Source organism: Acipenser ruthenus, chromosome 6 (assembly GCF_902713425.1).
Source record: "Acipenser ruthenus chromosome 6, fAciRut3.2 maternal haplotype, whole genome shotgun sequence".
NCBI classification, from domain to species: Eukaryota; Metazoa; Chordata; class Actinopteri; order Acipenseriformes; family Acipenseridae; genus Acipenser; species Acipenser ruthenus.
In genome coordinates this window covers 29,754,457-29,767,871 of record NC_081194.1, presented here as the reverse complement: position 1 = coordinate 29,767,871, position 13,415 = coordinate 29,754,457, and the positions used below count along the sequence as shown (strand labels likewise).

The window sequence follows — 13,415 nt, the reverse complement described above, 5'->3', positions numbered from 1 at the left end:
CAAGTTGTCAAACTTCAAGAGTGTTTGCTGCAACACATGGAGACTTATCAGAACCAGATCAGTGTGATCCAGCACCGCTAAATGTGTAACATAGAGTTGGCATTGTACTATTTTAAAAACAAGATTACCCTTTGAACAAAAAAAGTAATGTTTATTGATTAAGAAAAACACTGGGCTGTCTCATTTCCGGTACAGCAATAATATCAGAGCCCATTGATTGATACAAATGAACTGCTGTGTAACTTTAAAGCATTCTGAAAGCACAAATACTCACCCACAAACTCATTAGCAAGCAAATGTTTCCAGTTCGACTGACTTTTTTATTGCTGAAACCGAAGCGCATAAAATTGCACATTGTGAAAAAGAGACAAAAAGAAGAAAGTAAATGGAAATAAAAAGATCCTAATAAGTACCAAGCTGACGGTCACTGAGCGAAAAGGCATCTTCCTAATCGCAGTCAAATGAAATGTGGTTTAGCAACAAGTTGGTGACTCCCTGCTACTAACTGACAATATGGTGTAACATGTCGGGGACAAACATTTAAACACCGATTGTATTGAAACACCAGCCTGCAACTCACCAAGCCCTGTGCTGAATAGTGTTGACATTGGACAAAGGGTCTTTGGAAGGTGCAGTAACCTTATCTGTAGGGGAAACTTAATTTAATCCTTTGTGGTCCAAGGTTTTCCACATGCATGAAAAACAGAAGGGGAGAATCCCTATACAGTATTCAAGTACTTTAATAAGGCTAGGTTTTATTAAGATATAGAAAGACATAGAATATGTGGCACCTGTTTTTTTAAAGTTTTCACATTGGCAAACAATATTTTTTATTTAATTAATATTACACTACATTGGTTTTTATAAACTATACTGTATATAGTTTGTGTGGGTGTTAAAAAGTAAATCCAACCATTAAAAAAATTATATACTGGAACACAATTCATTTGCCCCTGCTGGTAGTGGTACATCAATTGAAAAGCTGTCTGTATGGCAATAACCTGTTTTTTCTTTTTCTTTGTCAAAATCCCCCATACTGTGCCCCAATGTATTAAAATATATAGAATTAGTCTCAGCATGGGGTTGCCATTTTAGAAGTGCACACTGGTGGCATGCCAGTGGAATTGTTTGTACTTAAACAAAATTAATGTACAATATAATGGCATATAGCCCTTCTCTTGGTGTGCTGGCCTCAGTATCCCGCTTTAGGTAATCTGAAATGGAACACACCACGAAGCTGCTGAAAGCCTCTGTATAATTTACTGCATATTACTATGATTTCTTTTTTTTCAGAGTAAACTTCAGCAGTGTACCTGTATCACAGACAGAATGAATCAAATACAGAAAGACTGTTCAAATCTAATTGTGCACTGCTGGTAATCTCATTTTAACTTGTGAGGTACACATTTAAATGATGTGTTGTTTTTTTATTAATTCCAGATTAGAACATTTGGCTGTCTCACCTAGCACGTTAGAAACGTTTTTATGGTCCACAATCCCATTGCATAAATGTGTTTTTGCCATTATCACATTGATTGCATGTAATCAGAGGTGTTATTTTGCAGCCAGTCATTGACAATGAAGTGAATTACTACTTTCCAACCTAGTAATGTTGTAACAATTGATCTCCCAGCGCTAGGGGAAAGGATTTGGATGTACGGTATATTTTTAGACACAGAAAAACAGTGCTCCTCCTCCCACTGTTTTGAATGTGATACCCTGTGTACAAATGAATGAACAGTGGTAGTTGCCTGTAATTTAGTAAATACAGAAGCAATACGTTTAGAGTTGGATCAGAAAGTCATAGGTGGGGCAGCCTTTTGACACATTTTCTCTCCCCCATGAATAAAATGTTGCCCACTTTAATTTGGATGTTTAGTTTTAAATTGTGTCAAAATATCAAGGAACTACAGAACAAAATACATTCCTTTCTACAGCACTTAATATATTTGAAATGATTATCATCCACAGATTTAATTTGACCCTTTCATGACATAACTAAATTTCCACACATTTGACTGCAATTCTGAATTAAAATCTGGGGAGCTACAGTAAACCCTTGTACTGTATCACACAGGTGTTCCCTTCTGACACAAAATAACTGCATTACCTTGCTGTGTGTATTAGGAACTATATAAAAGCACTTTCTTCTGAAGAAATGGCACTTATGGCACTTATTCCTCCCCCGTCTCTGCACCTTAATGTAATGATTACATGTTTGGCTCTATAGTTGTCAAAGCACTGAATCCGTCAAACGGTATAATGACACCCTGTCACTGCCAAGTGTCCATGTTTTCCCAAATTGTTTCACTGTTGATTTGTGATGCATTGCTTCAATAAAAAAAAAAAAAATATATATATATATATATATATATATATATATATATATATATATATATATATATAAATTCTCTGTGGACACTTCTAGAAGCAAATCCTTTCTCCTTTACCAAAAACAAATTATAAGCAACAAATTATAGCTATTTTATTTCCATTGCACCCATTCCGTACTTTACTGATCAATATTATTTTTACACATTGTGTACCACAGAAGAGAAGTGAATTACACTTAATATTACAAAGCAGAAAAACTAACACTGCATCTCATTTCTGTCACAGGAGCATAAAGAATCACTCTGATTGGGTTCTGCTTTCAGTGTAGGTGTTTTTTTTTATCCTTTCCTCCACTTTTCAGAGTTTTGTTGGCAAGGACAACCCATTAATTTGTCAAAGATGGAGATGATTAACATTAGCAGGTTTTGAAGCACCTTACTTCGGTGGCAGTGCAAAATAGAACATATTCAAAATGAGGGTGGGACAGAATCTGACCCAGAAATTAACCCATTCCCCTTTCATTATTGAATTCCATGTTGATTAATACTTTTATAGACAAGACTTCAAATTCCTCAACGATGAGTGGGATGAGTTAATGAGGTTGGGTCAAATTTTAACCTGAAGAAAATCGTAACACAGCAGTAAAACCCACCTACCTTAAAGTTTCAGAATTATGAGCCATGTTCATCAACGCACCAGTTTGCATATGACTTTATAAATACAGCATTTTCACAGGTTCTGTAATAAGTACATTAAAAAGAATGGTATTTAATTAACAAGGCTAATTAAATACCATTAAATAAAATGTCTTTTATTTAATTTTCCTGTAGTAATTGCTTCCTACAGAATGTAGATAATAAAGGGGAATAACTATTTTAAAAGACAAACATTCTATACAGTTAGATTGCATCATTTTTAAATACAATACTGTAGCAGGGCGATTGCCCTGCACGTGTGTATTTAGTGTTGGTATCATTTGTATGGGGAAATGGGTTTATTGTGTGTCGTTTTGGAGTTGATTTGTTTAATTGAATTATTGTTTTACAGACGGGCGCTCGATTGAGACTTGTTGCCTGCTAGGCTTGGTTGAGGGGAAGGGCAGCAAGTGATTGGCTGTGCTGGACCCCAATCAGTAGGTGGGCGGGTCTTGTTTGAGTGTCCGTCAGTTCAAAAGCATCCGTTGGAGATGGTTCGAGGCGACTGTAACGCCATGCCAGAGGGGAGCGGCGTATGCTCGGGAGGAGAGGGTCCGCACTGCAGGAACGACAGCTACGCAACCCTGAGACTGCAAGTGGTGCTTGTGAAGGCAATGCCCAGCCAAGGCCGTATGAAGCAGCAGGAGTCGTTGTATGAATACCGGCTCATGAGTAGGTTAGTTAGGGGATTGTGATCCCATGTGATGTATAGCGAGGGTTACGTAGTGTAGCCGGTTCCTGGAGCAGGACACCTCGTTTTAAAGCTAGCGCTCGCCCTCTGGGGCACCTTTTATTTGTAGTTTTTGTACTGTGTTTTATTTTGCCTTTTGTACAGCTTGCTGTATCTGTCCTCTGTGCGTTACCATCGCTGGTAACGTCACATGACCAATTTTACTTTCGTTTTCTGTTTGTTTGTGAATAAAACCTGAGCGCCTGTGCCGGCGTTTTCAACAACACCACGTCTGTCTCTCTGTAGTTTGTAAACGGCGGCTATCCACACAAGTGACGTAAGACCCGGTCACAAATACATAATGGTATTAGTCCATTATGTTGTAAAAAAAAAATAGTACTGTACATTTCAAAGATCACCCAACAGATTAAATATGAACTATAAAAAGTATATTACAAATTCACAGGTATTGTTTTTTAACCTACATGTCAATTAAATGAAACATGCCAGTGTCTCGATTACGGTAAACTCAATAGTAGTATACAGTACCAAAAAACAGGGTTGGTAAAATGTAAAATGCAGTTTTAAAATGTAATTCATGTTTTACTTTCCTCATCTCTTAGGTAAGGCAATTGCAGTTAACTGGAAGAGTACATTTTTTTTTTTTGTATTGTAGACTTTTTGAATAGCGGTACATCTTTTTTTTCTCTATTTGATGACAATTATTATTTCCATTTATAAACCCTAACTAAATTTCAAAATTTTTCACACGAAAATTCTGCCTTAACGGCACACTGTGGAATTGGGCCCATTCAGCTCGTCGAAACCAGATAAAATCATTGCCTCTTAAATAGCCTTTTTTCTGTCAGAAAGGCTTTTTCTTTTCTTCTAAAATATAGGCTTTAGAATTTCACTCCTCTTAGAGCTAATGTGAATTTTAGTGCCTCTAATTTTAGATTGAAGTGCGGCCCGAGAATAAAACCCAGCATCTGACAATTGAATTTATAGATAGTTGTGAATATTGCAGGCTTGGTTTAATAGTCATAGAATTTCAAAGAGCATGAGGAAGAGAACGAGAGGAAGAGAGAGAGAGTGTGAATAACTTTCAGCTAAAGTCGTAATGTTTCCAGTGGAGTAACTTAAAAGTTGTAAACAAATCGTCTTGTACTCGTATTGTTTTCCTCAGTCTGTACCTTGAATTATCCTATATCCTCACTGTATTAACTCCCAGCACAAGCTGAAATTACTTTATTTTTCCTGTACCCCTTTAAGACCCCACAAGACGTAATATGCTTAAAGTCACCACAACACAGTTTTCAGTGAGTCACTGAGGTGGCTTTCAACAGCAGATATAATGGGTACAGGGTAGTTGTGTATTTAGTCAAGAGCAGACTGCTGCATTACTGAGATGCTTTCTGTGAAGACATAGGTAAGAAGAGCTTCACAGAAATCGATTGATACTGGCTGAAAACATGAGAAACATCTGGCTAGAGTCAGCACATTTATACCCAGATTTAGTGACTTTTTTTATCAAGTTGCATGCAGCTACTGAACAGATTGGTAAAAAAAAAATAAACTTTTGCATTGTATTTCATTAATCATTGTGGAAAGATATGAGGCTTGTTAAAAATAATGAAAAACAACCTGTGTATTTTGAGTTCATCTTTTTTTCTTAAGAGTCAAAGCAACAGCATAAAAGCTTGGTCTCTCTCTCTCTCTTGCTCTCTCTCTTTCTCTATCGCTATCTCTCTCTGTGTCTGTCTCAAACCATAGGCAATCTTTACATTTCCCAGAAGAATATATCTTTTACTGGCTGTCTCAATTGAGAGCACACCCTTTGTTTCCATTGGGTTTTCCTTAATTAAAAACCCTTTGTGTGGTCTCTGGAGCTTTTACCACCATTTTATTTATTTCTACACATTTTTCATTTTGCAAAATATATTTTAAAAATCTGTTAATGTACAATGCTTATTAGAACAGTCTATATTAAGTAAAAGGGAGAAAGATTACTAATAACTCCACTCTTAAGACTTTAATGTACATGAGAGCAGTTACAGTAATTATGCTGCAATAAGTGAAGTAGTCATGTAAGTGGCTCTAAATTAAATGGAACTCACAGCGCGCCGGTAAGTGAATGTGCGACCTAGTGAAATGTTGACTTGGGAGAAGTTTAATCCCTTCACTTTGCCCTTAGTGCTTCTTGAGAGACAAGGGAGATATATCTATTAATTACAGTGCTCATTAATACTGATGGCTCAGAGGGATGAATTAAAGCAAGGAGAAAAGGGGAAATAGAACAGATAGGTCAGGAGTGATTAATTTCAGATATTTACAATGGCGATGGGGTATTCTTTTCTGATTCCGCCATTTTTAACTGGCTCTGTTATTTTTTTAATATATATTTTTTGTAATCTAGATTGCTCCTTTGAAATAGAGGAATGTCCAGTAAGAATGACAAGGAATGCTGGCCCCAGTAAAATTTCTGTTGACTGCCTCTCTGGGTGTGTGATAAAGCTCTGCCGTGGCCTTATGCTGATTACCTTCATGTAGAACAAGTCGATATTGACTTGTGAATGACTGATGATGGATACTTTGCCCTTTCTTTTCCAGAGCGGCACTTAAGGTAGCTGTCTTTAACTCTTCAATTGACTAACGTATACACTAATTTTCTTTGTACTGTAATTGTTTTTATTTATTTATTTTAAAATGTAAAGATCAATCCCTCAGGCTGTGACCTTTACATGATCTTAGAACTCTGATTTACTGGATTTTATTGTATACTGTGTATATTTGTATCGGGATTTTAAAACTTATATTAAAAAAATATATTGAATTCCTCCTATTTAGATAGAAAAAATAAATGTAATTTGTAAAATACAAATTTTCTTGGTAACAAAAAAAGGTAAAATAGAAACATAAAATACCCCCAAGGATTCATTCAGTGTAACAGTATTTTTTTCAGAAAGTGTTTCTTTGTTTTGTATTATTATTCTAATCTTTCGTTGCTTCACCACCTGTGCTCACTTTAGAACATTGTCCCAGCAAGCCTTGCATTTTGCTATTAAATTAATTTAAGTGGGGTTTATTCAGTTGGGAGACAATATAGTGTATGTAGTTTCACGTGACAACTAGAGGGCTTTTCAATAAGTGTACTAGGGTATGGTTGAAAAGGCTGAAAACAAATCTTTGAGACAGCTTGTTGGTGTTGCAAACTATACTTAAACCTGTTCCCTGTGTTTTATGATTTGCAGCCTTAATTCCCCCAGCAGTCTTATCATACAGCACACCTATATAGCACTATATTCAGGCTGTGCAGTTTGAGTTCCCTAAATTTGATGTTGTATTCAACTAACCAGCTTTCATTTTTTTGTTTTATGGGTTCCTACTACAATCTACTCACTGGCAACACACTGCTGATATACTAAATAATAAACCATTCATTTTTTTAATGTCTTATGTGGTTGTGATCTGCCTCTTTAATTTTCCTTTTCTCTCCTCCTCCCCACCTTCTTCTCTCCAAAGGCTCCTCTGCAGAATGTCAAGCAAGGATCGGCACATTGATTCGAACTGCCCCTCATACATCAAGACGGAACCCTCCAGCCCTGCCTCCCTCACAGACAGCATTAACCACCATAGCCCCGGTGGGTCTTCGGATGCCAGCGGCAGCTATAGCTCCACCATGAACGGGCACCAGAATGGGCTGGATTCGCCCACGCTTTACGGTCCAACGGCGGGCCTGGGGGCCAATGGAGCTGCCCGCAAGCGCTACGACGACTGCTCCAGCACCATCACGGAGGACTCGCAGACCAAGTGCGAGTACATGCTCAACTCCATGCCCAAGCGGCTGTGCCTCGTCTGCGGCGACATCGCGTCTGGCTACCACTATGGAGTGGCCTCCTGCGAAGCCTGCAAGGCTTTCTTCAAACGGACAATTCAAGGTTGGGTGCTTTTCTGTGTTAATCTTTTGCTTTCATTGCACCTGTAACCACACAAAACACCTCCCTCTGGTCTCATCTTGCTGTCAGTTACATGGAAAAAAATTAAAAAGATCCTTGATGTGTGCACAGGCAGGGTTTTCATCCATGGTTTTCAAGGAGACTGTTTTAAAAACTAACTTTTCGTAGGCCTGCAGGACTAGACGGCTGGAGACATAAAATGTTTGTGTCATTTTCAGCAGTGTTCCTTATCTTGATTCGTAGATCATGGGCTTTTAAAAGAGGCCAGAACACTGAACATGTCAGTGCTGTTTTGGTAGTCCTTTTCTCATGTTTTGGCAATCTTGCTGACATGTTAAATCGAAATATCCAGGCTCCAAAATGTGTCATTAAGATTTTGTTTTGTTTTGTTTTTTATTTAGGTACAGGCTTTATAATTGGTTGCTCACATTTGTAATCAATGCAACCTGATCTGCAACACACTGGATATCATTGTCTGGTTACATTTCATCTATCCGGGAAGAAAGAGGCTTACTTTCAAACTGTGAAACATACATGATCCATAATAGTCACCTTTATTTAAAAACAATCCCACTGCAATCTCTAAACTACTGTACTGTATTACTTCAAATTGCATTTTAGACTGAGCACATATTAATGTAATGGGTTCCAGAGATTACCTTGTTATGGAATATTGGACCTTCTTTAATGGACATACATACTTTAAATACTGTTTCCCGATGAATTAGTGGTCTTGAGCATTTAGTCTCCAAGCATTCTCACTAATCTGCTTTTTAATGAGGAAACATCAGTTCAGAGAAGGGAAGTCAATATAAATCAGTGTTTACAAAGTCTGATTAACTCTGAAATATTTCATCAGCATCGAGGTCCCAGATGGACACAGTGTTAATTGCATGAGCCTGCATGCTTTTCAGAGGGTCTCTGACAGACCCGGAGAGCTGTGAACATGAAATATCAATGTTACAATTATACCCATCTTGTTTCCCAAGACAATGTATGTGCCTGGTGTGTTGACCCCACCCTCTACCTCCTTACTCTAGAGAACTATAAACAAAAAGCCATTTTCATTAAAGTATTATAGTATTTGAAAAGGTTTTGAAGTAGGGGGAAACTATTACACTTCAGTAAAAACACTGGCTTTTTTATAGTATTCTGGTCTATTGCCTATTTTTTAAGGCAGTACTTTAAAAAAATATACTTCACTGGAACAGAATCCTGGGCCCTATTATGACTTACTTAATTTGTTAAGTTTTAAAAATGATGCTTAAATCACAGTTTTGTAATTACAGCTGTTTTATAATGACATTTATTTTCATATTGCATGTTCCCAAATTGGGAGATTTGACTTACCACAAGTATCAAATTCAAGTGCATTTCAGTGTTTTAACCACTTAGTGTAAAAATCATCATGCATTTTTATAATTGAAAGGGATTCTCAAATTGCTTTATTCATTATTTAATCATTATTATCAAACTGTTATCATGAAAGAACATAAATTAAACTAGTAAGAAACAATTTCAGGCTAATTATGAGCCCCTAAATATATATCTGAGTTCTTTATTTTTGTTTTTATGAGTGTGTGTTTTCTTTTCTGAAAAATCATGCTAATGACGATTTGGAGTAAAGAGCTTTCAGAATCCAGCCCAATGTATTTTGACCCGTCTGTGAAAATCATAATATTGAATTAAACATTACTATTGACAGGACTCAAGGACGAATGTAGTCATTGTTTGTTTAAAAGCATTATAATGTACACAACAATTATGTGAGACTGTGTGGGCTTGTGGTTAGAACACAGGGTGAGAGCCAGACATTGCTGTATTAGAAACTTTCTTCAGGTTTAAAATCACACCTACAATTCAAAAACAAAAAAGAGAAAATAAGTGATCTGTGCTCTATGTACTATTGATGACCATACTAAAATGCTATGCAGTAGTCAGTAAATATTGTGACATTTAATTAGAAGTTTTCTGAACTAATGCTGTTATAATACTCAGAATTTGTTCTGTTATAATACTCACAATATCAGTCTGTAAGTTGTCCCAAATATATTGTAATAACTTGAGTGCACTGTAGGAGTTTATAGATACATATAGTGAGAAAGAAGAAGAATATGGGTTATATTTTCAATCAATGGTGTCCTGATTTAAAGGGCTATTGGCCATTAGTTCTGTGGTTGTATTTAGCACATACAGTATATTACATATATCTTTTAGCCATTAGTTCTGTGGTTAAATATAGCACATACAGTATATTACATAAATCATTGACTGGTAATTACATGAAATGTATAACCAGATGTAAACGATGTCTCCTTATTAAGGCGACAACAATTTAATTATTTTTAACCACTTATTTCATTATTTGGTAACGTTGCTTGCCAGGTAAACTGCTTCTTTCAGTTTGTATTCCCTGACAGCTATTAAACACTCTCTTTTCCTTCTCTCTACATGCCTTGCCACAGGAAACATCGAGTACAGCTGCCCGGCAACCAATGAATGTGAAATCACAAAGCGCAGGCGCAAGTCCTGCCAGGCCTGTCGCTTCATGAAGTGTCTAAAAGTCGGCATGATGAAGGAAGGTAAGGAAAATAGTTTATTTTAATTTAATAACTCCCTTCAATCCCCAGCACACCGAAGTGCCATACCCTGATGAGGGGGAAGTGGGAGAGAAAGCCAAGGTTAAAATGTATTGCTGAAACATATGCTGCCTTATGGACTGTACATCACACTATACAAAAGCTTTGTTCTAGCAGTTTACAAACTGAACAAAGAAAAATCCCTGATACAGTACCTGTATTGAAAATACCTTACCGGTATAGCCCACAGTGTAATGTGTTGGAAGTTGGTAGTGTTTTTAGTTGGAACCAGTCCTACACACTTGCTTCCAGTATTATATATATGGAAAAAGGGACCTATTGCAGCTTCAAGGGATTATTTTACATAATCCGTCATAAAAGGAGGAAGGGAGGCGACCGTTTGCCTTCACTTTGTAGTTTACTTGGTCTTGATTAATTATTGTCTAATATTGCTTAAGCACCTCTCTCCTACATCTTATATTGCCCATTTTAAGGATCAGAATATTTCGTTCTGTTTAGTGAAGTCACAACAAGCCACCTATAGCTAAACACCACCCAAAAGAGTTAGGAACAACTTTGTATGAGTATTACTGCTACGTAACACTGCAAGCAAATTAAAAGTTAGTTGTATCTGTAAACTAGGTTTTCTAAGAAAGTTTAATTTAATAGTTTTGTTAGCTAAAAACAAACTAGCAAACTATTTTTTTTTAACATTACAAGGATGTCTATTAAATTGATTCTAATACTGCTACTGTTGAAAACCGTAAAATAGGCCCTGGTCAAAAAGCATTAGCTTTTGAGTTACAGCATTTAAATAAATATAGTTTTAAAAATACCATTAAATGAAACTGCATACTGTATCAGTCTGCTAATAAATTAACAGAATAATGAAAAAAACAAAATGAGTTAGATACTAAAATGACCATTCCCAGCTATAAACAGCTGTTCAAGTGAACTTCAATGTGTGGTTTTATGATTAGAGGTTGCAATGCATGAAACTTTGTTTGGAAAAAGGCGTAACACAATGGTCTTGGTACAGTAGCACATTCCCTGATATGGTACCATTTGTAGTGCAATTAACAGTGTGTATTGGTGCAAACCATTGCGATACCACTGGCATGTAAACATGTGTTTAAGTTACTACTGTGATATAATTTTACCAAGGACTAATATGTAAATGCCCTTTTGATACTAATGCAGTTGCCTCATTAGTCTCATAAGTACAAACCCATTGTTTTTCCATTGAAGCAGTTGCAGAAGAGTTTTTGGGCCACTGTTAAGATGTTTATGTCCCTTTTGCTTGAGCAGTGCATTTTTTTGACTCATCCTGGATTTGGAATGTAATCATAAAATCTAATGAAACTTAACAGACAAAAGTAGTGTTCTATCATTGCTTCTTTAGTGTAAACAACTGCATGTTGTGTGCCATGCATATCGAGTACACATCTAAATAACATGGATGCTGCCTGTATCTATACAGTAGCATTTGCTTATGCACCAGTTTAAGATGACAGGGCTGTAATTGATAAGAGGGGGAGGGAGACAGGTCTGAAGGATGTTGTGGCGTGTTTGATATGGCACCTTCTCCCATGAGCTCCCAGACAAATAGCAGCCTTTTGTTCTAGCTCCCAGCCACCCATATACACATATATCAATATGGCACTGCCATTTGTTGTAGTGCTTGAATTTAATACAGAAGTCCCGCTCTACATATGAATAAGGGTCATTTGGTAAATTGTTTCATCAATTTTCTTATTTTTAACATGCTCACACACACATCACAGTGCCAGAGCCAGTGACCAAGCCTTGTGTCATGTACTCATTTGTAAAGCCCAGCCAGCCCTGTGTTGAAACAAGTTCATTCGTATTTATCAATGCAAGTCATTACATGTTTTAACATGTTTTTTATAAGATGTTTTCAGCTGATTCCTTTTCCCCTTATATATTGTTACACAAAAGGTCCCCATTTAAAAAAACACAACAACATGTACTGTGTCTTCACCATTTTTGTGGGCTGCCTTCTACAGCTGTCAATGTGTGTTAATTTTCAGTATGTTATCTAAAGCTGTCAATTTGTGACAGCAATATTACTCTATACGGGTGGGTGGTTGTAAATATGGAGGGGCAGATCTGGCTGAAATTTTGTCCGCCACCAAAAAAACGAAATATTCCATAATCCGAGATGAGATGTGATCCTCAGCCCCTAGTTTAAATCCTTTTAAGTAGCCTTCAATTATCTCTTTAAAAAAAAAACTAAACAAAAAAAAACAACTGATAACACAGCATTCAATGGAATGTGGAGGTTAGCATCACTGTTATGGCCATCAGTAAGAGACTACATGGATATTATTTACACATAAAGAGTTGCTTGCTGGTGTTGTGGGAGTGCCTTTGTACAGTAGTCTCAGAATCCGACAGTAGCTGCTTAGCCAACTAGTTATGGCTGGAGACTTATAGGAAGGAAATTGTGGTTTCCAATCTCAACTCAGCCTCTGACACACTGCCTGAAGCCTATGGCAAGCTTCTCTTCTTTTTACCTCTGCCCACCCGGCTGTAAAATTAGATTTAGCCAGTCCCCCCACTGAAAACAAGATGTGGCACCTCACTGGAGGTGTCCACGGTAAACATAATCCTTTAGTGAAACCATTTAAACCAAAAATGACCATCAAGATGGGAGCAAATGTCATATTTTCTGTCAGTTCCTGCTAACCAGTTAGCAGCACTGCCAATTATTTCTAACACAAAACGGAAAACGGATTTGTCAAAAATACATTTTCTTGTATTTTTTATTAGAAACCGAATAAGGGGCCAGCATTTTTCGATATTCTTCATTTCTTTAGCACAGACAGATGACATTGCTTCAAGAATGTAGTTTGTAATGTTAGCTTGTCAGAGGTATGATTGACACAGTGATCTTAGAGTCCCAATCAGGAGCCATTGGTCTGTGACCAGAAACTCAGTTAAGATCAAAACATGTCACACAGTAAAGGGGGAGGGTTGTAGGAAATGTGGTAGGAATGTGTAAACTATAATTAATATATTTTTTTGGTGGCCCAGGGAGTTTATTACTGTATAACTTCTACCTCTTGAATCTATCCCAGGATAAAATGAAAAGCCACCAGCCAGCTAATCTAACTGGAATGTGCTCAATGATTTAAGCTATCAGGAGGGCTGTTATTAC

General features: G+C 36.9%; 1 protein-coding gene across 7 annotated transcripts in view; it reads left to right on the top strand.

Annotated features, from left to right (window-relative positions):
• Positions 1 to 13,415, top strand: part of esrrga (estrogen-related receptor gamma a) — a 256,814-nt gene that overhangs the window by 191,273 nt on the left and 52,126 nt on the right. For all 7 annotated transcript variants that reach the window (XM_034018872.3, XM_059025329.1, XM_034018875.3 and 4 more), the window contains 2 exons: positions 7,222 to 7,637; positions 10,121 to 10,237. In XM_034018872.3, the coding sequence (XP_033874763.1) occupies positions 7,222 to 7,637; positions 10,121 to 10,237 (533 nt within the window). The remainder of the gene's footprint in view (positions 1 to 7,221; positions 7,638 to 10,120; positions 10,238 to 13,415) is intronic.